The 25510-nt window shown below is 39.5% G+C and overlaps 1 protein-coding gene across 2 annotated transcripts in view; it reads right to left on the reverse strand.

Moving 5' to 3' along the window:
• The window catches only part of LOC109543404 (semaphorin-2A), a 158167-nt gene that overhangs the window by 106301 nt on the left and 26356 nt on the right, over positions 1-25510 (reverse strand). Inside the window, exon 1 of one of the 2 annotated variants that reach the window (XM_048670389.1) lies at positions 3694-4073. The exons of the other annotated variant lie outside the window; for it this stretch is intronic. Within the exon in view, the coding sequence (XP_048526346.1) occupies positions 3694-3880 (187 nt within the window). The 5' untranslated portion in view covers positions 3881-4073. Of the gene's footprint in view, positions 1-3693; positions 4074-25510 lie in introns of those variants that run through there. 2 annotated transcript variants of the gene reach the window in all.

The following is a 25510-nucleotide window of genomic DNA, read 5'->3' on the forward strand; positions in this document are numbered from 1 at the left end:
AACCAGGGCCTCTGATTTATTTTTCTTTATCGTGTTAGTCGACAATCGAATTCCGTCCAGATAACGGCTGTTGAACCAGGAAGGTAAATATTGGCCTGCAAGAGACCCGATTGCTTATTAAGGAGGGAGGAGCGATAAGCCAGGCAAACTAACCAGCCGCAATCATTGCCGATGATTAATTGGCCATTGTTTAAACGAGCCCACTGCTAACGATTTTTTCCTCAAATTGAGCCATTCTGCTATAAAAACGAATGATAAATCAACGAGCTTCGGTGGTCGGGTCCATGGAACCCGACCACCAGAACCAGTTTTCCAAGCCACACGAAATTCCGCGCTTTGTGTGAACGGACTTGAACGTGTACAAGGCCAGGTCAGGATCGCGCTCTTATGACACCGAATGAAAAGTTTCAAATTGAAAGGCCGTTGCGCCTTAATGGGCTCTTCGGCAATAAGCTGGCCAGACTAATAAGTTTTCCTGCGGGCGAGCCGTTTCAAACTATAAAACACGTACTACTCGAATTCTTTGTGGAGACATTAAAACGTGACCCTCCGCTCTACGTACCGAATTTAACGATTCTTTACTTTCGCCCTAAAGTTTCCTGCAAAAAGTTCGCCGCAATTAAACGGGGAAAAACGGGTGGATGGCAAAAAGCACCGGATTGCAATCAATAACGCCAAACTTTCCCGCTTGCATCCATGTATGAAAACCACAAGGTGAAGGCTCAGTAGAAGACACCGATCAGTTTTTCCTATTTGATTTGAAGGCGTTCAGCTGTATCAGTCACCCTTAATAACTCGGTAAGCGTGCGTTTATTTTGGAAATTTGTTGTAGCGTGAGCCGCCCCCGTTTGGTGATTAATGGCGGTTGATGATGAAATTTTATGTTAAAGATTCCGCCACGTCACGTCCCTTATTAAAATACACTAAAATGTGCGAAAGTAATTGCCATCAGGATGATCGGAAGTATAATTAACATTTGATTTATGGGAAGGGCATTGATTGCGACAAAATTCTGCCCCCAAAACATCCATCAATTAACCCCATACAACATTTTCATTCCTTTCCTGGTGGCCCGCAATCGACATCTTCACGAAGAACGATTTATCGATCAAAGCCTTCGTTGTTCTCTGTCGTCTCATCTGAAGACTCATTTAGCCTCGCCCACGGCTTGGGTGATGGTGCATTCCTTTGCTTTTTTCTGTCGTGGAAAGAGCAGAAATCTTGGGTTATTGTTGCCACGACAGTAACAGAGTGGCCATTTTCATCGTTAATAAATAAAACTGCATGCAGAATCACCGATCTATACGATTCCACAGGAAAAACAAGTGTCGGTCAGATTTGTCTTATCTGAAAATTCAAATCGAGGCATGCAAATGCAATCGTCTATAGTCATGTTAAGCATAAGATATATTTTGGGTTTCAAAATATCGCTTTTCCGCCAGTATGTCGTTCTCCGATATTTATTAGACAAAAAATATGTGGTTGAATGAAGCCGGTGACTCTCAAGGTTTTCGAGATATTTCACATTGAAACTTCAGCGATTTTTCGTACTAAACTGCTCAACAAAATAAACGTTTCACATGCAAATTTGATCTAACTTTGGAACTGGATGCATTCTGATTGCTTCAAGCGATTTTGTTTCCGTTTGAAGCGTTTTTCAGCCCCATTTGTTTTCTATTTGTCAATGTGTTAATAAAAATGAAGCATCTCAGACAAATTTTCTATAGGCTGGCAATTGAAAAAATGCAAAATTTTGGGAAATTTGGCATGCTCCCAGTAGGACAAGAAAAACCAGGAACTTTTAAAACCCCAAAAGTTCAAAAATAAACCAAATAGCTCGAAACGGTTTTTCAATTTTTAGGACATCTCTTGTATTTACAGGCTGGTTTAAAAAATGAACTTGTTGGTCGTGCAGCGATAACTTGTTTGCTGACCGACAGGAATTTTGTATAGGTACAGGATTGCATGAAAACTGACTCAAATAAAAATTGACCTCCAAACCTGTGATTCTAACAGACATTCAACTAAAGCGAAGTTTCATGAAGTGAATCCATGCAACCCGGTGAATAATTCTTTTTCTAAAATCGATTGTGGAGTTTTAGCTTCTTAAACGATTTTCGAGATATAAGGTCCACCTTAATGCATGTGGTGTTTAAATACAAAAAAACCTTCACCAATTTTGCATAGTTTAATTTTCCACCGTGTGAGAAACTTTACCTGAAGCATTGCTTCTTTTGTAAAGATTTCTTGCAAAAACCAATAATAATTTCTTGCAAAAACGCGCACTAACCGAACAATAATTGATCTAAATAAGCATACAGAACAGACTACAGCAATCAGAATTTATTACAGTTCCAAATTTGGTCCAAATTCGTCAGTGTTGTTTGTTGAGCAGTTCATTTAACCCAAACTGCACCTCTAATTCAAAGAAATATTCTGCTCCAATTTTCAATCAAACAAAGATTAAACAATTTTTATTTAGGCACCTCAAGAACAGTAAGTATTAAACTACTTTTTGAACTCAAAATTTGATTTACACTTTCACACCTTGTAAACTATTAAGTTCTAGATGGGAAAATTTTGCCTTTTTGCTTCGACCACCCTGTTTACAGTCAAATCAGATTAAAAATTGGGATAGAAATGACAAAAAAATGCATTTGAAAGGACTATGTCGACTCATTCTTCTTATAGATTAATTAAACCATCGAGCACGCCATTGAAGCAGGCAATATCGCATTACAAGGCCCCGAAGAGCTCCGGGTGTATTCTCCAATTCCGAGATCGCTTTCAGAAAAAGTGAAAGAAAACAGACGACCTAGATAGGCAACAGAATTTCCCGATGCCGGCATGTAGGGAATCGGTTTTCTATATACCCACCTGACGAAATAAGAATAAAACGAATGAAAAGTGTGTGTGTGTTCAAAGGGCACAGCTTTATGGCTCTGAATCAACCGATCTGTGCCCTTCCAGCCGCGTCGCAAAGCTGAAACGTCGATGCGGGAAATGGGCTTCCTTCTTTTCCGGTTGTTTCCGTTTATGAACTTGAAAATTGCACCATTTTCTGCCTAATTTCGGGCTTCGTTTGGCTGAACTTGACGATATCGTCGTTTGCCACGCCACTGGCTGGTAATGAGCGAAACTGCCACTGTCCTGATCTTCTCCGTCCCTTCTACCTGCACCCGGCTTGCAACCGGTTGAAAGAATGTATATTAAACGTGCACCCCAAGCACAGGACTTTTCAGGGCTGTGCCCTTAATTCACTTCGATGGTTTAATGAAGTAATTGGATTCGGCAGTAATTTGGGGAGATTTCCACCTTTTTCCTAGCCGGTTCACATCAAGGACGTCGATAGAGATTTGGCTGTATGTAGGCGGTCTCCCATTGTCTTCCGTTATGAGATCAGGCATTCTTGGTTTTTTTTGGGTAAAACTATAAAATGTTTCTAGTAGTCTAAATCTAAGTAGGTAAGTAATGCGACAAAAATCCTGCTAAACCATTCTTTCCCTTGCAACTCGTCGACCTGAGATAAGGCAAACGTAAAAGACCCCAAAGCCAAGCAAACTCAAACCAGGTGTTTATTGTGGGCTGCGCAGGGACGTTTCAGCCCAACCTCACTCAAAGCTGCAAAATTTTCTTCTTGGACATTTGCCGGGCAGCTTAAAAACCGGACGAGTTCGCAGATCAGGAACTCACCTCTATGGTGCCGAACATGATGATTGGGGAGGCCGGAACAACACGGCTGCTCCATGTACATTGTCCAGCTGTTCTCAAAGTCCGCCTTTGCACTCAGAAACAAACAATATTGCACGAGAAGCACAAGGAAAAACAGTTTTGCCATGCGGCCCTTCGGCGTTTTGAATAGCAGGCGGATTAGAAACATTGTTACTGGCTAAAAATCGACTGGATCACAATGGAAACTGGCCTGCACTAAATGATCGGGTGTCTTTCAGGAATCATGCGGTTGGTGCCATAAACATCGTTTGTGTCGGAGCGCGTGTGGCGGATGAAAGCGCGACCTCCATACACATCTGAAGAACACGCCGAACTGAAACCGAAGCTCAAAGCTCCGAAATCCGAAGCTCGACTCCGCTTCAGTAAATGGCCGTGTGTTCGGGGACAGTCGGCTCGACGCCCGAACTGTCCTTGGACACAATCGGAGTTTGTACATGTTTTTCAGTCGTTGTCCCGTTCCGTTTATTCACTCGTTTCCACTGATCGCTTCTGCTTTGAAGACGCATCCGATTGCTTTCATTGACTGACTCTCACCGGCTGTTCTCATGAAAAACCCAACAAGCTTTTCTCTTCTTTTAGCTGCACAGCTGGACACTCGAGAACGCTCATTCGGCAAAGGACACTGAATAACCATTTTATTCAAATTAGGATTAAATTAGTTTTTAAGGAACTTTTGTTGGTGATTTTGCAGCCATAAGAGGACTAAAGGAAAATTGATAAAAGCTGCAAAGAAGTTACGATCATGGTGGTAACAGAAAATGAGCAGAAATTGGGCTAAAGGTCTCAACAGAAAAAAAATGCACAATATGAGGAAGATGGAGTCAAACCAGAAGATGTAATTAAAACAGCAAAAAACACATCTAAGAACAGAAAGTCGCAAGAACCAAAAACATTAAGCACAAAAGTGGAAGTGAAATAATGGAGGAAAAAAGCTGATCAAATCTTGGAAAAGAGCAAAGATGAAAAAGACTACCAGGATACCAGAACCTCAAAAGAATCTAACTTCCATGAATCAACAGTGGCCACTTCTCGTGTTAACGGAAACTCGGGAACTTATTCTTCATAATCAAAAAAGTGCAGAGGAAGATCTCCATATCTGATTTTTTCAGCTTCTTTAAAGAACCCAAAACAATTCTAAAAATGAAAATCCCGTAAATAATGTCCATCATTCTTGATCACCAAAGCAACAAAGACTGTTATTTAGAGACACCGTGTCCATTATCTATAGCGAAGGTTCCTAATTTGAGTATTCCCTATTAATTTATGGGCAAAGAGGCATGTGGTATCGGGAACTGTTCCAGCTTTAGCTCAAAATAGATTTTTTTAAACTCTCGCACCCAATTGTGGTTGAGTTACGGCATTCTTCCACGTAAACTAGGCCTGGGTAACTCAGTGAATTTTTAGGAATTGGCGCAGCGCGACGCAAATGGCTTGGTGCGCCAACCCAACGTACCGGCGCAGTAACTCAGTTTCGTTGCTGGGAAAATGTTGATTACGTTTTTTCTTAATTGTTTTAACATTTATTTTAACGTCGGTGTTAAAATAATGACAAACGTAAGGCATTTTTTCAGAAAAATTATCAAATAAATTGTACTAGAACACATGCCTCCTTCGTCCCATTGAAAAAAATTTCGAAATCCGTTGCCAGTTTCGAATTTGGCACAAAAATAAAATTATTTTTTATCAAAAAACGAACAGATTTAGCGGAAGTTTATAATACAGTATTTGGACAACTGACAAAATGCTGGCAAACTGAATCTTTAATGCAAGAAAATTAAGAGATCGATTTTACAAGAAAACTCGTCGACTTTCTAGATGACTTTTATTTAGTTATTTGGACAAAGTAGTAAAGCAAAATACGCGACGAACGCGAATAACTTTATAATTTTCAAGCATTGTCACGCTAAGAAACATTCTTTTAGATAACGCATACACAGGCGGGTTTCTTAGTAAGATAGCAGACTTTTAGAAAAATCCCAGTTAGTTTGGGTTAGTGCTGAAGAAAAATTGACCAATACCTAACCCAAACAAACCCTTCAAAATGTCCTTAATCTCTCGTTTAAAACAGGGCGATTAAACATCTCCACAATCACTAGAAGATCATTTGTTTCCTCACTTGAAAATATCGAAAAAGTCTTGTTATATCGACGATTTGATCGATTTAAAGTGTTTACTTCACAAGCAAGATAATAGCGATTTTGATTTATTGATGTACATTGGCAGTTTTGAAGAGAAAAGGGGCTCTCAATATCTTCAGGTGATCGCAGAAAGGCGTTTGCATCCTAAAAAAGTGACCGTATGGTGTGCATTATGGTCCGGTGGTGTTATTGGCCCGTATTTTTTTGAAAACGATCAAGGAAGAGCCGTGACAGTCAATTCTGAGAGCAACAGAGCAAACAATTTCGAACACAGTGGAAACATTTGAAGAGACTGAATCTGTAACTGATATTGTAAGACCTGTGCATCATTGCAACATTCTTTCATCTGAAAATATCGCTGTTGTTGCTCAAAGTGTGGAGGAAGACCCGAGTTCGTCGATTCCCCGACGTGCTCAACATTAGGGCTTGTCTTACGGCTCATTGTGGCGAATTTTGCAATTGGATTTGAAGGTCCATCCGTACAAAGTCCAACTGACTCAAAAACTTAAGCAACAAGACCATGGGAAACGCAGAACATACGCAAATTGGGTGGTTGAACAACAAGCTGCTGATGACGATTTTTCGAACCGAATTTTCTTCAGCTACGAAGCTCATTTTTGGCTCGGTAGTTACGTGAATAAACAGAACAGCCGTATATGGGGCTCTCAAAATCCTCAGGGGATAGCAGAAAGGCCTTCGCATCCTGAAACAGTGACCGTATGGTGTGCATTATGGTCCGGTGGTGATATTAGCCCGTATTTCTTTGAAAACAACCAAGGAAGAGCCATAACAGTCAATTCTGCGCGCTATGGACGCATGTTAACCGATTATTTTTGGAGAGAAGTTAAAGATTATGATCTGGAAGACATGTGGTTCCAGCAGGATGAGGCAACGAGTCACACAACTCTGGCAGATAGAGCCCTATTGCAAGAGAAATTTCCAGAACGCGTAATTTCTAGACTGAGTGATGTCAATTGGCCCGCAAGGTCCTGCGACTTAACACCGTTAGATTTATTTTTTTATGGCTATGCGAAAGATCGTGTTTACGCCAACAATCCTCAAACTCTTGAGCAACTGAAAGCCAACATCCGTGAAGTTATGACCGATATATTACCGGTAATGTGCCGAAAAGTCATTCAAAATTACCTCAAAAGGATTGAGGTCTGTAGGAGGTCCCATGGAGCACATTTAAATGATCTTGTTTTTCACGTGTAATGGCAAGGTTTAAGTTTTATATTGAATTAAAATTTTCGTCTCCATCTGAATATTTCGTGTGTTTTTTTTTACTTTACTTTGCCAAGCATAAAATGGATAACCCTGTATAAACAGACCAATGAACCGTATGATATTTTGACAATATCCGGCAGATCCAGTTGAAAAAACCGGCCCCTTTATCCGAAAAGCGAAATCTCCCTCATCAGCGTTGACATGAGGTCGAGCCGGATGAGTTCAGCCAAAGATTTGCACATTTTAAACCGAAAAATTTACGAGCAAAAGCACGTGTAACTTGGTTTTAAAAGTGCCCGCTTTATGTAAATCTCACTTGTTATACGAAATTTATGTACGAACTTGTAATTTGATTTATTCCTTAGGCCACACTTGTTCTTCAGATTCGGCAACATTAATTGAAATCTCCGCGCGGTTGGCCTTTTGTGCGCTTCTGCACAAGCAGCTCGAACTGGTAAATCGGTTTAGCACCGATTAGCGCGAAATATATCATAAAAGCTCGAGGGCGAGCAGCTTTATTTTAACCCGGGAGCAAGTGGATTTGCATAAAATCGCGTAAGCCCTTGCCGAAAGGGTGAGACCAAGTATTTCAGTTATTTGGGATTAAGTCCAACAAGCCACCCCTTTCGGAAAATATGCACTCGGGTTTATTCGGCTATTAATGGAATTTTTCGCACTTTCTCTACTAGATCATTTGAGATGCTTCACCCCGTCTAGTTCTAAGCAACGCGAGATTTAACCAGCCGCTCCCCATCCATTCAACCTTTCAAAACATCAGATTAATTACCAAATGGTGCGCAGTTTTTCAGTTTTTTGCAACGAGTTATCAGCAACATGAAATCAAACAAACACACTAATTATTAGTCGGTACAGAGTCTGCGTGACTCTGCCTCAAATACCTTAACGTCTAGTTAGAGCGCTGTCATGCAGCCAGAACATAATTGCAACCCTGTCTGCCTGCCTGTCTGCACGCACCTGCAATAATAATATGAGAAAAATATGCTCCTGTTGACATTTTTCCCCAACTACGGAATTACTGCTGAAGCGACCAATAACAGAAACACGCTCGTGCAGACCGGAAACTCTTTGCGTTGCATGTGCAATGCGGAAGCGATGCAGGTCAATTGTGAGGATGCAGAACTGGGAGGAATTTTCGCTATGTTTTGCAGCAGAAAAAAATCAGCAGAACCATGAAGAATTGGTTGGGCAATGAAGAGCCTTGGCTGTAAAGGAGCAAATGCAGCTAAAGTGAAAAATAAAGGAGTTTTTGCTTACATTTTGCGTTACCAACTGCTTATTTGGGCTTTTTGTTGGACTTTTAAGCCGTCATGGAAAACAACTGTTGCCTGAAACTTCTTCAGCGTGATGCTGCCTTAAGACCGAAAAAATCAATTTCAATTTCAGTATGTTCCGTTCAAAACCTCATAGCAACTTTTTTGTGTGACCGTTCATCGGGCTTTCCACTCTCGATATGAAATTTGACTAGCAATATCCGTGCTCTATCTCTAATTTAACTGTAGCTTGTCGCTGTGTCACTGTAAAGGTTCCGGTATTATTTGGCAAATAAATGATGTAGTTCCTCCATTCCATCGAATGTGTGCGTTCGTGTTTATGTTGCTGACATAATGAAATCCCATATAGAGCTCTAATTAAAGCAGACACGATGCCCAGCTCGGTCGATCCTCCATCCACATACCTTGCATTCAATAAAATAAATGATTGAGAGGCTTTCAGAGCGCAAATCTCATTAAGTTTGTCCGAACTTCGCCGTTTTAAAAGAGATTCATTAAAACTTTCCTCTTCGCCTTCTTTTAAATAAGATGGCGAGCTTTTTATTTTATTACTGCTTAAAAGTAAAAAAACTGCCTCTTAAATTCAATAAGGAAGTTTTGCGAGCGTTTTACGTCAAAACAATCTCGACCTGAATAAGCTCTGATTGGCTAAAAGTGAATATTTACAGGACAAGAACTATGCCTCAATCGTTCGAGCAAATCATGAATCTCATCTGTAATGAAATTGTTATTAATTCGCCTGGCGGGCCTCCGGTAAGGAAACCTAGATCTGCTTGATATTTTCTTAGTCTTCCTGCTTGCTGCACTCATAAAATAGTTATTTTTCCTTTAACTGAGTTTTATTAAATTCCGAGATTTGCGTCGAGAGAGAGAAAAATTAATCAGTTTTTCCTGTTCCAGTCCGGTTTTGGGGGGCCTGTGAAACTTCCATATTTATGAGCGCATTTGAATTACAAAGTTTCGGTTTGAATTGCCGAAATAAAACAATAACTTTTCAAGTATCAACGGCACTCGACGACAAATTGGATTTTAATCAAGATAAATATGCAACAAGCCGCACTCCAATTGGCTGGCGCGATTATTTCATGCAGGCTGATTCGTGGAGGTTCTTTCGAACATTGAAAGAGCTGTCCGGAGTCCGCCAAACGGGGGGGGACTTTGATTTGATGACCATCAGCATCAATATCCGGTATTAGCTGTCAGCGTCGCTTCCGATGCAAGCCAATAAATCGCTGTCAAAGACAAGAGCGACACCCCCCTGGCAGCGCACCACCCCGGCCCAGCGATAGCTCATGTTCAGTTTGGAAAATCGGAAAAACTGATTCTGGCCCGTGTTCGCACGGTTGCCCTTCGGACAGATCCAGCGACGCGATTAACGAATCCAGGCCCATTTCAGCTTCAGCTTTAGTCGGAGACTTTCCATTTCCACTCGAAATCGCGACGGATTTAATATTTTCAAATCTGCCCTAATACCGCGTAAATATTTGCGGGTTTGATCACTCCAAGCTCAAGCTGAAGCTGAAATTTGCCTCACAGCTGACGCAATTTCTAACCAAATGAAGCTGAAAAGTGCAATGTGGATGATCATTTGGAAGACAAGGTCGGCCTTGGAATAGAGTAGAGATAATTTCATTTATTAATTATGGCTCTGGAAGAAGAATTTTCCTAAAACCGCCTAAAAGCGTTACTGGATTGACAGTCTTAGGCCGCTATCAAAAAACTATCAGCTCAGTTTTATTAAGACCCGTCTTTTGAATTTCAACCTGCCAAAGAATAAAAGGAAAAGTCATTTTTGAAAATGTTTCCAAAATTGCCCAAACACGCCAATGCCTTGCAGATTTTGAAATCTGTAGACGATTATTTCAAGCCAATTTTGAGACAGCTTTTGTTCGAACTGATAACACACAAAGAATAAAAACACAGTATTTTCTTCGAAGAAAATGCATATGAAAAGCAAAGCGCGCCACTCTCCACTGGAAAACTTTAATACATTTAGTAAAAAGTGGGTAAAAAGCACACAGAGGAAAATTCAAAAGCCTGTCTGAAGTATTTTTGCCAAACAAATTTTTGAAGGGATACGTCTACAAGCAAAACAGAGGCAGAGTTAGAAAAAATGCAAAAATCGCTTAAAAGCGTGACTGCATTTATACTTTTGACCCTTAGAAAACGAAATGTGCACTATTCAAGACTGTTTTGCCTAAATATTGTTTTAACTTAATTTAACTTATTTTTGCAACTTTGCCCAAAATTGCCCAAGTACGCCACTGCATTGCAACTTTAGGGATTTTTAAACTAACGGGTGCTTTATGTGAGACACTAGCTTGAAATGTTTGTCTGAAGCGGCGTTGCTACAAAAAAAGCAGCTTTTTTTAATAACCGAAAATTAGGTTGACAAAATTGCCAAAAATGAACTAAGCGAGCTTATGAATTAAAATTTTCCGCACGTACAGATCAGTTTGTTTCTGTTAAAAACGAAACGCTCAATTGATTTAAATCCCTTGCCGAGCAGTAAACTTTCTTCGTTTTTTCTTCGTATTCCCAAACTTGTCAAAAAACAACCAAACGAGCCACTGACTTGACACTTTGGCTACCAATAAACTCAAGTACGCTCTATGTAACAAAGTACTTTGCAAATGTACCTGGTTACGAGTTTTTAAGAATAATTTTCAAATCTTAGCTGTGTGAAAGAAACAAAACGAGTATTTACTTTAGAAACTTACGGAAAATTGGCCAAGCACGCCACTGTACTGAAACTTTCGAGTCTTATGCTTCAAGATGTTCTCTACCCAAAAACATAACGGGCGCGTCGCTACCTGAAGTCCTTTTTATAACATTTTGAACTGGAACCGGCGACAATTTAACAAACAAAACCTGTGCCAAACTGGTCAGGCACCATACATAATTAATATATACCAGCATAATTAATATATACAGCAAGTATTACGAAATTGGTTCCGTCATAAACCTGAATTCCTCTAAACGACTAATGTAGGTGAATGTATAGAAAAAACAGTGAAATTGAAACATTTTAAGGCTACAGGAAAAATAAAAAAACAACTGTGTGTCATACATCAAGAAATGCTTAAATTGTCTTGGTCTCTTGCCCTCTTGGTCGCTCAGCAAGAGAACAAATAATTCATTTTATTCAAAATTATTTGTATACTTGTAGCACGAAACAGGCCAATATACCAAGACAATAAAACAGTTTGATTAAGGTTTTCATAATTCCTTGATGTATGACCCACACCTATTTTATGATTTTTGAACTAGTTCCTGAGGAAGAAAAAGTTATTGAAGAAAGTGAAACAGAGCAGTTGATTGTTAAAGCCCCCAAGCTTGACCGAAATATAGCACTAACAACAACAACATGGAAAGCCAGTTAGAGAAAGACAAGAAACACTGTTGCAAACTGTGAAAACTGATGTTGTAGAGTGAGGTTATGAGCGGTGATAAATTGTGCAGTTGTCTCATGAAACGAGGAGAAGTAGCAATCAAAGTAACGTTTAGTAAGGAACACGAACACTCCAAAGTAACGACATCAAACACTTTTCTGCTGACCCATAAACTAATGGGATGAACAGGCGAAGACGAGCTCAAAGAGTTCTGGGGCTTGAGGAATTATGCAAAGCGAGTCCTCGAACGTGTTCGGTACACACGGGAAAGATTGAATTTGACATCGGCAACATCGAAAATGCATAACTCTCTCTAAAAATGTAATTCGAAAGAGCGGGGGCGCGCCACGAAGGGGTGATAGAGTCGTCCCACCTTTGATGTCTGAAATTCAAAAGCACGAAAATTGAATTTCGGCGGAGCGCCTTTACAACCTTTTAGCATATTTAATCTGGAAAAGTTTGAAGAAAAAATAAATGCGCAATTATTCTTTATAGCGGGCGTAGACGAGGGAATGCGATGGAGAGATTAAATCGAGTTTGGAAGGCGCCAGCGTTGAAACTCGAAGAAACTGAAGCGCCCGCGATGGAGCTTAATCTACTTTAGTGTTAACTTGGCCCAAATGTGCCTCCACATTAACCTTCTGTCCGGATTAATTTCAAAATCGTGATTTTAATCAAAGCGCCACGTTATTTTTCCAATTTTGCCCCCCTTGTGGAAAAAGTGCCGCCAAGTGGAACTCTCCTTATGAAAAATAACAAGTAATAAGCAAAGAATGGATGAAAAATACACCCGGCTTTCATTCGGGGGACGTGGGGAATTCCATGTGAAAGAGAAAATTAATCAGGGCGCATTAGAGTGCGCAAAATAGGGCGAGAGGACAAATAGTGCGTCTATCAACTCGTCGGCCAGCACCGGAAACAGCCCTGATCGTGACTTATTTCATCCGGTTTAAACCCATCCAGGGATTAGGGCAAAGGCCAAGAAAGCGGCGAAAATCTCCTTTTTTCGACTCCATTTCGAATGTGGAAATCATTTAGTGGAAAGTCCCATAAAACGCCAGTGAATCATGCCAATTGATCTGCTTCCTAAAAGCCTCTGATGGTGACTAGAATGCGAAAGACCCCGGCTCTTTTGCAACAACAAATAAAATTGGCACAGAAATCAAAATTGTCTTCAAAGATGGCCACGGTTTGCAGTAATGAATCGTTCAAGTCGCCTTTGTGTTGGCAGGGCATTTCCTCTAAGAGCACGAATCCTAAATCATATTCTGTTATTACGAATTGGAAAGAGGCCACCGTAATAACTCATGTACGATTGCATTTAATATGCTGATGCAAAGCGCCGATTTCTCCGCAGTTCTGGAAATTTATGACCCTGCCCTGTAACTACTCAGAACTCACATGCCCGTATTTAGTCTGGATTATTTACAAAATGCCCTCGAAATGGTGGTGTCAGCGGCAGCTTCGCTACATTTCGCCTCCCCAATTCGGACATTATTATTGGAAACTGACCAAAAGTGGTGCGCCAATGTCACAGCAGGAATTTGGCACGGTTTTATTAATAATTACCAGATAAATCCGATATTTCCAGCGGTTTGATTCAAACCGGTCTTGAACGGTGCTAAGCCCCGCCTCTTCGAGGTGGGGCTTAGCAGCAACAGCAACGAACTGAAAAGGAACAGTGATTGCCTCAAAATTAGTTGTCTATAACAACCCAACAGAGTTGTACAGAGGCTATCGATAAATGCGCAAACTTGCAAGGGATGAAACCAAATTGAAGGCCTGCGGCTTCCGGCCAGAAAAGTTGAGGGAAAAATCGGAATCAGCTGAAATCTAACCCCCATGACAATAAGGCACGTTCCTCGAATGCCAATTGCTTGCCATCAAACGAGTTTGAATTATTTTCAATGCGCGAATTTCCATCATTATCGATAAATGATGATCAGCCCACGATTCCATGCACGTATATATGGGGAAAGTTCAATTGTTCACTAGCAGGCCAAAGGAGTTTATCGAAAGCCGATTTAGGTGAATTTGATTTGGTTTCATTCAGCCGGTGATGGATGAAGTTGCAAAAAATTATTGAAGAATTTGTTTCAGAAAGTTCTGAACCAAAAATCAAAAAAGGAGTTCTCCTTTCTATAAGCCCTCTTTAACATCTTCTGGAAATAATTTGGAGCCCCTACCATTTAAATGCAAGAAATGCAGTTTGAAGCGTAGCAAAATGTCTTCAAACAGACTTTCCACAATTCAAATTGCTTGAAAATGGCGCGGTTAAACGCAATGAAAACATTTCAAACAACAACCTTTGAAAGGACGATTTTTTCGTGTGACTACTGACCACTTTTTTACTTTATCAAATTAAGCAACAAACAGTGAACTAATAAACAGTTTAATTTTCCCTAAGCCCTCCTTAACATCTTCTGGAAATCCTTCAGATTCTTCACTATTTAAATGCAAAAGAACTACAGTTTGTGGCGTAAGAAATTCTCTTCAAACTAGGGTTTCCACTTTTCAAATTGCTTGAAAAATTTTGCACGTTTACCCGTACAAAAACGTCAGACAACCGTGGAAAATGACAATTTTTTACGTTTTCCTACTGACTGCCCTGTAACTTTTCCAATTCCCGTAATTAACCACGAAGTAATAAAAAAAAAGTTAAAAAAGGCTTCTTTAGCCCCATTTAACATCTTGCAAATTATTTCAGAATTTCACAATTTGAGCCCAGAAATCTGCACTTTGTAGAACAACAAATTGTCTTTAAACTGCTCCAATCACTGGCTAAATTTCTGGAAAAATAGCGCCGTTATCGGGAATTCTTCAAACAAAATGGGCCTCACACAATCTTAAAATGGGCGTTTTTTGACGCCTTCCACACCGTTCGATAGACGATTCAAATGGCGTGATAATCCTCTAAGTTATGGACTAAATTAACTTCCTCTAATCCGCCTTAACACCTTCTGGGAATCCTCCAAGAACTTCACTGTTTAAGCGCATAAAACTGCACTTCGAAGGCAAATAAATTGCCTTTCGAAGCTCACTTTGGCTGGTTCAATCCGTTGAAAAAAATAATATGTTTTGCATGTCCAAGACGCAAGACGGCTTTACAGCGCCTGCTTTGCCTGCCCCAAAACTTAATTTCGCATTCCAGAGCCGATTCAGTTGCATCTGGATGAGTGCATGTGTAGCTGTAGATGGCGAGTTTGCTGCTGCAACTGACATCTTCATTTTTTTCCTATGAGCTAAGTAAATCATGGACGTGATCGGGATGGAAAAGTTCATTTCCAGCAAAAAACGACCACCAGAAGTCAGACGAACTAATTACCGGCTTCGCTGTGGAGTTTCCCATACTTGGACAAGGCAAAGTTTCCATTTTCTTTCCGCGGAAACAACTCGGGGATTTCTTTCGTCCATTTGGAAGTCGATAAAGTTTCGCTGAACCATTTGCAGTTGCTGCAGGAATTTTTTGCGCGGATCGCTTGACCAAATCGCAGCTTCGTGTTGCGGAGTTTGCAGACATCGGCCATTGTTAATGCCCGTGTTATTATCCGGAGGCTTTGGCGCCAGCAAGACTTCAACTTGGAAAAATCACGAGAAAGACGGCTAATTCCATTGGCAAATTCGGGCTGCTTAAATATGAAAGTCCCATCTTGCCTTTGGGACGCGAAGTACTTTTTAATTTCAGCAATCAGGTTAAAAAGTCACTGGTGTAGCCGCGAATTTATGCTAAAAGTTTCCTTACTTGGGGAAAATACTAATTAAGCTACCGTGGAATTTAATGAGCAGCGCGCTTTCAGATAAAATCCATTGTCCTTTCTATTGGCTAATTTGTATGTTGTGCGCTATTATTCGGACCACCGGACATTCCGAGCATACTAATTCTCCTCAAAGGCGCTCTCATCACTTTCCAGCTTATCCGTTATTCACCCCTGTCCGGGGTTTTTGCAACCCGAAATAATCCAGTGCCGGTAACTTTTCCCCGTTTTTCCGCTTTCCAATTTCCTTTTCCCCTTTCAACGCCCAGCCCGATACCATCTGAATGGCTGGGTTTTTTTACTGCTGCCCAAACTTCCAATTAAAAACAAAAAACTTAATTTCTCCCGTTCGGTTTAGTCGGTTGTTTATCGTCGGTCCCTCTTCGCCCATTCACTTAATGAATTGGGACGTTTGCTTGCAACGGCCGGAATTCTGATTCCACACCAGTCCAGTTGGGTCTGGATCGGTAATTTCCTGGACAAATCTGGCTCAAAAGTTAATGATAAAACAGCACGTGAGTGACGGCTATTTAGTCCGCGATTATAATTCCGAGAGATAAAAGGTTTAGGGCGGCATTTGAACAATCGCTTCTGGACTTTATCTGGAATGAACCGACACTCGCCAGTTGGAAAATGTGCCATTTCATTGCCCTGTTTGGATTAATTCGCTCAACAGCTTGCCACCTTTCTGTTGGTTGATTAATATTTATTGCGCCGAATGGATGTCGATGATATTTAATCACTGTGCTAATGAAGTTACTAGTGATGAGCGTGACTGGTCTTGGTCTTGCAAGAAATTGCCAAGGTAAAATTGGTTATTCATCGACATACTTAGTATTTGTCCCCCCTCTGTTTGTCCCAGTACAAGGTGAGCTTGTGTCATAGAGTAGTAACGGGTTATCCAATTCCAGGTTGGGAAAGTAAAACCTTGCTATTTCGTGTTCAGCTTCGAACATAAGTATCACTTTCCATTAACTTTTTTTTAATATATTTTATTTTATTAGATACATTATTTCAATATCATCAATCGTCCATGCTTTACAGAAAAGAAACGGTTTAAGTATTTAGACACCCAATAATTTAAAAAACATATGAAAGGAATTTTTTTTTTAGTCGAAAACTGTACTTCTTCCACAAATTATTTGTCCGTTTAGACCGAGAAAAACTTCCCCTTTCCTTCTTATATTTTTAAATTATTATTTAAAAAAAAATATGGAATAATAATTATTAAGTTATTTATTTAAAACTAATGTTAATCTTTAATCAAACAAATCTGCTCATTTCAGACATAGGCAAGCTAATTAATGGAAAGAGCTACTTATTTTTGGAGCTGAAGACGTTTGGGTGACAAAAACGAAGGATTAAATTAAAAAACGATGGTTTTCTGATATTATAAATGGAAAATTTTGAATTTGTTTGGAACAATACATATGAACGTAAAAGAGGGAGGACGGGGGTGTGTAAACACTGAAGAAACTACAATCAAAATAGATTTTGTTTTGTAATACAGTGTGCCTTTTAAATACTTTTAAGGAAACACTTGATTACATACCAAATCTCTTTTGATTAGAATAAAAGTAAGAGCTGATACATACTGACCTAAGTAAATCACACTTTTGTCGACTTTCAGTTGCTCACTGAAGGATATTTTGTAATTTCGCAGTATCGGTAACTATATTCAGTACTGCATCTGTTTTTAATAATAAAATGCATTATTTCTAAAACTAAACACTTTTGGAACAGGCAACCTGACACAAACCGGCCCTTATTTTTAATACTGAATAAGACAAAATTATCACAAATGGAGGTTTCCATTTGAAAAAAATGATTTTGGGCGGTTCTCTCGAAGTCATTTTGTATTAATTTTAACTAAACACTTTGAATTAATAGTTATCAGAATGTTGCCCAAATTTCATTAAAGTAAGTCCGCTTCAACAAGAAATGCGACTCAACTTAAGTAGCACATATTCCCTAATAGGACAGATGACTAATTATTCGAGTGGCTGCAACATTTTTTTTGCATACAATTTCAAATATATCAAAAACGGTTAGACTTAGATATAGGATAGTATACACAAAATGGATTAACAATTTCGAGGAGAATTCAAAAATGTAAAAATATGTACGGTGTTCCATTTGAAACAAGCAAATTGATACCTACTTCCGGTTCAACCGGAAGTGTGGCCATCTTGGAAATATTTTAAATCTCAGTTTTCTCCTAATTACAGTTTGCCAATGACCGATCGCGGCGGTTCTCGGTGGGACACCCTGTATAAGCCCAATCAAAATATTGAAATATATCCATCTTACTGTAGATATTTCAATGTTGTACTTTCGTTAGAATAAAATATAAATAGAATGAAATAGTATAAAATAAATTTCACCACGAACTTGAAAATATTTTCGATTTCTCTGGATAAAGATTTTCTGGTTCGGAAGTACGGGTCAACAATTGTGAATCTAACAAATTAAGTAAACTTATTAAATAGCAAACAGTCTGAGATTTTTTATTGTTTCATATTATAATTTAATTGAATTATTACTATTGTTACTATTGAATTTAATTCGTCTAATTTTACGACTATATAAAAGCAAGACTTGCAAGAGTCTTTCTACAAGACCAAGACCAAGACTTAACATGCAAGACCAAGATCAAGACTATGTATGCAAGAACAAAACCACGACCAAGACCAGGCAAGTCTTGATCTTGGCCTTGCTTTGCTCATCACTAGAAGTTACCACTTTGAGGCTTTCAACCTGTTTTCATTGGCATGTTCATCCAAAATGCAAAGGAGATCTGAATAAATTTTGAGTGTGTTTTTTACTGTCTTGGCATGGAAACAGTTCTGATGCTCCTGGGTCCGTCAGGAGAAAACTGTGCACACTAAAGTAAAAAGTTGAAACTGTTACCGAAAGCCCCTTAAGGAATGTCCTTTATTGATTAATAATCTGTTGATATTTGTCCCAAATCAACAGTAATTAAACGGTAATTAAACCGTTTCAAAAACATGTAGTTTTTCCATTAAACTGTGTTGTCGCCAAAATAAATCGAGCACTGAACTAAATAAATGTTCGCAAATTAAAGCTGTCCCGGTAGGAAAAAAGTAATTATTTAGGCCAGTTATCTGCTCGGAGCGTTCGCTTTGGATTTATCCGCTAAAGTTTCATTCATTTGACAGCGACGATATAAACTGATTTTATAAAAGAATTTATTCCAGCTCCAATTATTGAGGTTGCTGTTATGTGATCAAGCCACTCTTTCAGCAGGAATCAAATAAATTGGTTGCCATGCATTCTACAGCAGGTCGGTGTTCCGAAGCTGGCCGTATCTTAAGCTGGAGATCACGAACGCCAAATCCGAGAAAACACTCCATTCCTTCTACATTATGACTTCCGATTTATCAATTTCACTCGTAATTGAGCTTTCAGGGCTGAAAAATTTGATCTCCGATTTACAGGCGGCCCGGCGTTTTCCAACTTTTTAATTTTGGCTCACCGGTCTTGCGGCACTTTAGATTATTCCGATTAATTGTTGAAAATTGAGAACTTTCTTATCCGTCTTCTTAGCCTCGAATTAGCCACACTTTCTTATTTACGAGCGGCCTTAATTGGCTGAACACGGTGTGGTCTACGATAGATTTTTAGCATACGAAAAACCTGGAAAAACCCTCCTAATTTCCTCCCATTAAGAGCCAGAGAGCTTGGGTATTTAATGAAATATTTGCTGAGCCATTAATTTCTATTAAATAGATAATCGATGGGGAATGCGGCCTGCTGGACCAAAGGATATATGGCTGGGGATATGTCTGGAATGCGCTATGCAAGGGGGAAACAGCCGCTGTCCAGCCAAGTGGACAGCATAATTGCCACATTAGCAACAACATCGAATGCAAAAACATTGAAACTATTCACTGACGGCAGCTGAGCCATGTCGACAGGTCTCATCTAGCAAACTTCCTTGTTATGACACGGCGTCATAAAATCCTCATGTTCGGTGTGAATTATGAATTTGAGCAGCTCATAAACGTAGAGTGCGCTCTAATTACGAGATAAGGCGATCATTAAAAGGCGAAATTGTTATGGTTAACTTTACTCTCTCATCTGGCGTAAGAAAGTTGCACGTTTTCGCCAGCAAAAGGAAAGTTTATCGCAACTCCCGTACATTTCAGTTTTAACGATGGAAGTTTGCTGGTCTATAAATAGCAACTTTGAGCCTCTACAAAGGCGCTTTGTTTTCGGTTGTCAACGTTCCTGCCATTGTCAGGACCCCTAACTGTTCTTAACTCTATTTAGTTGGGTGCTAAACGAACCCGATCAACATCCAAAATATTTCCATTAACTTTGCGTCACTTTTTCCACCCCTAATCTGAACACAATTTTTGCATCAAAGCAGCCTTGCTGATTGCTTCTTGAAAATAACTCTGCTCTATTTTAATCAGTTGAGTCAGTGGATTTGGAGCAGAATTTTTCGACCATTTTCATGCATTTGCCAGAAGATGGTCTAGAAGGATGTTTCGCACTTTATAAGCGTATTTTTTTGACTACTAAGTAGCGTTTTTGACAACGAACTGCAAATATTGAAGATCACATTGATGGGAAATGATCTGCTCTCCCGCTTCATATTCTAAAATTAGGATTGAAATGAAACAATTCTGCAAGAGTTCCAGAAGATGTTAAGTCTGGACTCTATGCATGGTGTTTTACGAGCTTCAGGGCACCCACATGAAAAATCTAATGCCTGTAAAACTTCGACGGTAATGATTATAATTTTTTGAAAATAGAAGTGTTTCAAGACACTGCCTGAAGACACTAGAAATCTACAGTTTGGCCCTCAGTATCGTCATTTTTCCATAGGATTCCATAGCAATTTCTCCAAATTTTGTTGCTTGAAAACAGACGGTTTTTTAATACTGCCTAGAAATAAATGTTCATCCAGGTCCATTGTGTTCCTTCCTTCGCTCATTCGAGTCAAAGTCGACTTTGCTACAAATTTCCTTCTGTTTACAACGAACTTTCGAGAATGCGCTTCGGACTAGGCCTGGGTAACACTGTGTTGAGTTGCGCTTTTGAGTTGTTGCCGCTCTCTGAGTTAATGATTATAACTGATTTACCGATGACCGAACCTGGAATTTCAGCATCTAACAAAAGGTCATCAACTCCTAAAAATTATCAGTTTCCTTTTCTCTAGAAACGATTGCTTTAAAAAATGTGGTATAAAATGGGAAAAACCGGAAATGTTTAAGAGATCTGAAAGATCTTCAGGGCGATGAGGGTGAAGAGTTTTCCAAATAGTTGTTTATCTGCTTTTTTCTTTTTTCGAAAAAAAAACAAGATAATTTTGTTTCGATTTTGTTCCAAATACAAAGGTGAAACGGGTATTCGAAAAACCCGATAAAGAAGACCAAACTAAAGACGTCGAGTTTTCTGATAAAATCGGTCTCTTAATTTTTTTAGATAAGGGACTCTTAGTTTGCCAGCTTTTAACAGTGAAACGTTAGAAAAAACGTGTTTTTCTGTTTGGAGAGTTTTGTTTAGAAATATTGACCTAAGAGTTTAAAAAAAAACAAATTATTCAGTGGCCAATATGACGTTTTTTCCAAATAAATGATTATACAATTTTGCATCTTCTGTTCCGGGAAATATTGTAGGGCAAAAATCCAGAAAAAATTATTACGGTTTTGTCAAAAATTTGAAGCTGCAGAAGTTGTAGGAAAACTTTTACGAAACTGTTAAGGAGGCGAGTGTTCCAATAAAATGTATTTTATAATTTTTCACTGAAAATACCAGAAGACATTTGTCAGTACAGTCATAAGTCAGTATTTTGAAGTAAAACTAAAAAATTATGCGTTTTTTACAGAGAAATAATGACTTAATCAAATCTTTGCTAAAACTGGAGACCTAAAATTTTCAAGAAACTAAGAATCTTTCGAAGATTTCTCACATCTTGTTTTTGGGCCAAATTCGAAGCTGAAAAGGATTTTCTAAAGTTTCCTACAAACCGATGAATGAGCCGAATTTTCTAGCAAAATTAATTTTGTAATTTTTGGCTGAAAAGAACCCCATTATTATCAGAAAATCATCTTCAAAAATTTTAGTTTTGCGATCGGTTTTTGAGAAAACTCTAATGATTTCCGGGAAAAAATGGGAGAAATTTATTTTCGTTTTTGTCCCGAATTCCACAATGAAAAAAGGTTTTGGAAAATTCATACAAAGCTTTAAATTTATCTTATTTTTTCTTATATTTATAATTTTATCGACTTCCAGATTATCAGTATTTTTAAGTAAAACTTCAAAATACAGCGTTTTCAAGTAGAAAGTAAAGCAAGAGAAAAAAATCAGTCAAAACTAAAATACCATATTTTTTAACAAACTCCAGAATGATGGGGGTGACGAGTTTTTCAAATAATGTATTATAAACTTTTTGTGCCAAATTGGAAGCTGGAAACGGATTTTAAACCTTTTTTGCAAAGCGACGAAGGAGGCAAGTGTTCTAGTAAAATTTATTTGATAATTTTAAGCAGAAAATTCACGTTAAAACGTTGTTATGACGTTAAAACAATTAAGAAAAAAGATCGTCAACATTTTCCCAGCAACGAAACCGAGTTACTGCGCCGCACTGCGCCAACTCCTAAAAAATCACTGAGTTACCCAGGCCTACCTCGGACTATTTTTGCTGATGTTTATAGTCGATGTAAGGTGTGTGCAATTTACCCAGAAAAAGTCCACATTTCACCTTCGGCCACAAACTTAATCGCCACTAGTTGAGGATTAAATTTTTGGGAAAAAGTTTGCTCAAGTCGTCTGGTGAGAATAGACGTGAAACTTGGATAAAATCTGGACTCTAAAAATTTTGCTCGCTAATAGATGGAGCCTAATAGCCCGGCAGGCGACTGGATTTATTCGAGGAGTCCCATTAAGATGATGCACTCGAGAGATCGTTCCTCAGCAGCATCAGATTACCTGAAAGCTGCGTCCTGGTCGGAGCCAATCAGTTTCATCTCTGGAAAATAATTATAACTTTTCCCATTAGAGCGGAATGGTCGAAAGATCATGTGACGAGTGGCGCTGCTGCGGAAAAGAACTGGATAACTTTATTCCACCGAAATTGAACAGAGATCCGGGAACGGCGTGAATTATAAAACTGGAAACTGACATTCGCTAGTTTCACTTGGACCTGGCAAAGTTCCGCTGCCAGTTTCGCTGAATTATTGAGCGACATGTTTTGCACAATTTTTAATGGGCAAACTTCTTCCAAACTCGAGCAATCAGCAATTACTGTTTTGTTTCGCGCAAAAATTTCCGAACTCTGGAACTTATCCAGGTAATAAACTAAATTTGGACACCAAGCACGAGCTAACTAAGCAATTATATCTGGGGCTGCTGCTGCTTCATATTTATACTTGCGAATAAAGAAAATAAAAGCCAGGGGGGATTACAAATGCAGCGGGCGGGGAATGTGATTTAAAAATGCGAGGGTGCGATTCAATTAAGGACCCAAATTACATGTCAGGACCACTCTCGCCCTTTGATATAGTGGACTCATAAATGTTGAACTTTCCAGTTTTCCCTTACAGGTGCAAGCGAGAGGGTGAACCAAACATCAAAACTCTGCGGGTTGATGCAAGAGTGAAACTTTGAGCGCGAAGCAAAGAACCATCCTGTCAATCCATTGGAGTCCTGTGGGAGCGTTGCTCCCACAGGACTCCCACATAATGCCCGAGTCAATTTACGACCGCTTGGAACATTAAACATTCCAGAGCTCGCCAATTTTGCCCCAAAGACACGACGGAAAGATGTCCTTATAAATTAACCGATTTGTTCGACCCGAAAATCGTTACACACTGGAACTCAGATTTGCGGAAGACTTATGTCTGGTTTGCTAACAGAGCGTGGCTACCACGAGCAAATGTACAAGTGAAAGCCAAATCGGCCTGATTATTACAGCAAAATCCCACATTGAAACAGCGCAACTTCACGTAAAAACCACGCCAATATGCTCTCTAAAATCCCCGAGAAATTGACTAAAAAATGTCCCCGTTTCATGACAGACTGCGTACCAGGGCCTCTTCTAAACCACAAAACAATTACGTCGATTCTTGGAGGTTCGTAATCGCTATCAAAAGCGACCCAGACAGAACAAATCCCCCTCGAGCCTAAACCGGTCTATACCGGCAGCAGCAGCAGCGAGAAATTAAAAAGGTATTTCTCACTTACACAACAAACGAACGCGTTCCATATGCAAGTGAAGGTGTTAAAATGGGGCCGGAAGTCTCACGCGAAGGGCCCTTGAAGGGCCGTGCACGTCGGCTCGAGCCTTGTCTGCCAGTTATTCAGCCGTATAAAGAAGAGCCTGAAGAAGTGCCCAGAATATATGAATAAGGAATGCTTAGTTTCGTCTTGCGGTAATTGCGAATAGTTTTTTCATAAGCGTGGTTAATTGGGAAAAAATGCGGACAAAAATGACAAGATTTCTCAATGGCCCAAATAGCTTCGACCAATCAATACTGAATGAAGAGTCGGCCAAAGCCCCTGGCAAAGGTCAGCAGTGAAATCATCCCTTAAGGGCAGCGAAGTCATAAAGTGCAAAGTTCAAAGCCCTAGTAAAAAAATGCCGAGCAGATTTTCCAACGGCACTAATAGCAAAGGGGGTGTCAAGACGACCCTTCTAAACAAAACTGCCACCCTTAATGGGTTGCGCGAAATTTACATTCGCGAATATTGAATTATCGCAGCAAACGCCAATACCAATAAAGTGCAAATTGGGCCATTGTCATATCGGCTGTTTCGAACTTATCAGATGGAAAACGCCGAACCGAAAGCGTTTTGCTGTCCAGAACGTCGGCAATCCCTTCCTTCGGCCTGGAGGAACGGTAACTCACTTTCAGTATAGTCCGATTGAAAGACGCGTCCAGGAAATCTCGTTAAGGGCTTTTGTTCGCATACGTCCTAATTTTATTTTCCCTCGCCCGGCTACATTAGATTCTATCAAATGGATGTTTATCTTTGTGCCTCTGAGACTCTGGATCTCCGTTTCCTTTCGTTCCGGATTATCCTGGTTTCAGCAACGTTTTGCAAATTATTTTTGGAAATAGTACCATTAACGCCCATCAAACGTATATAATGTACTAGAAGAAAACAGCCAGCCCAATGAAATCGAATCACGTCGTAGAAGAATGTGAGGAGAAGGAGGCAATTTTCACTCAAATGACAAAAATTTCAAACATCGCTCATTCCTCAGGAGCAGAGCGAGCTGGAACAGCCGTATTGGAAAAATACAGGCAGTAACACAAGTGGCGAAATACAGACATTTGGGTGCAAGATTTGGACACAATTTCATGTTTTCTTCCGGCTTTTTCGCTCATTCCTCAGGAGCAAAGCGAGCTAGAGCAGCCATCTCGGAAACACTGGATAGAGGACTAAATGATACATTTAGCCAGTTAAGCATCGCTCGGAAGATGTTGCCAGTCTTCAAAAGCCCAACTTCCAGAAAAAATAAATTGTTAAGTCAAGTGTCTTTTAAAAAGCGAAATACACTGACGCCGCATTTTTCATCGTTACTCAAGAACCATTTGGACTACAGAACTCGTTTTGCTATTGTTTGAAAGATAATTTAAAACTCGCTAAATTTAATTTATAACCTTATAATTAAAAATCGCTAGTGGGGAAATACAGGCAGTCTTCACATGAAACGCGAAATTTAAATATCACACATTTCGGTGCAAAATTTGGACATAATATCATGTTTTTCGCCGGCTTTTCCGCACATTCCTCCGGAGCAGAGCGAGCTAGCGAAGCTATTATGGCAACACTGGATAGAGGACTCAAGGGTACATTTACGAAGTCAAGCATCGCTCGGAAAATGTTGGCAGTTTTCACAGAAGAAGCTTAAATTTCAGAAAAAATATTTTTTTATGTCAGGTGTCTTTGAGAAAGCGAAATCCTCTGACGCCTGTTTTTTCATCGTTTCTCAAGAA

The sequence above is a fragment of the Dendroctonus ponderosae genome, unplaced genomic scaffold (genome assembly GCF_020466585.1).
Source record: "Dendroctonus ponderosae isolate FM_Combo_2020 unplaced genomic scaffold, Dpon_F_20191213v2 Dpon_F_20191213_1, whole genome shotgun sequence".
NCBI classification, from domain to species: Eukaryota; Metazoa; Arthropoda; class Insecta; order Coleoptera; family Curculionidae; genus Dendroctonus; species Dendroctonus ponderosae.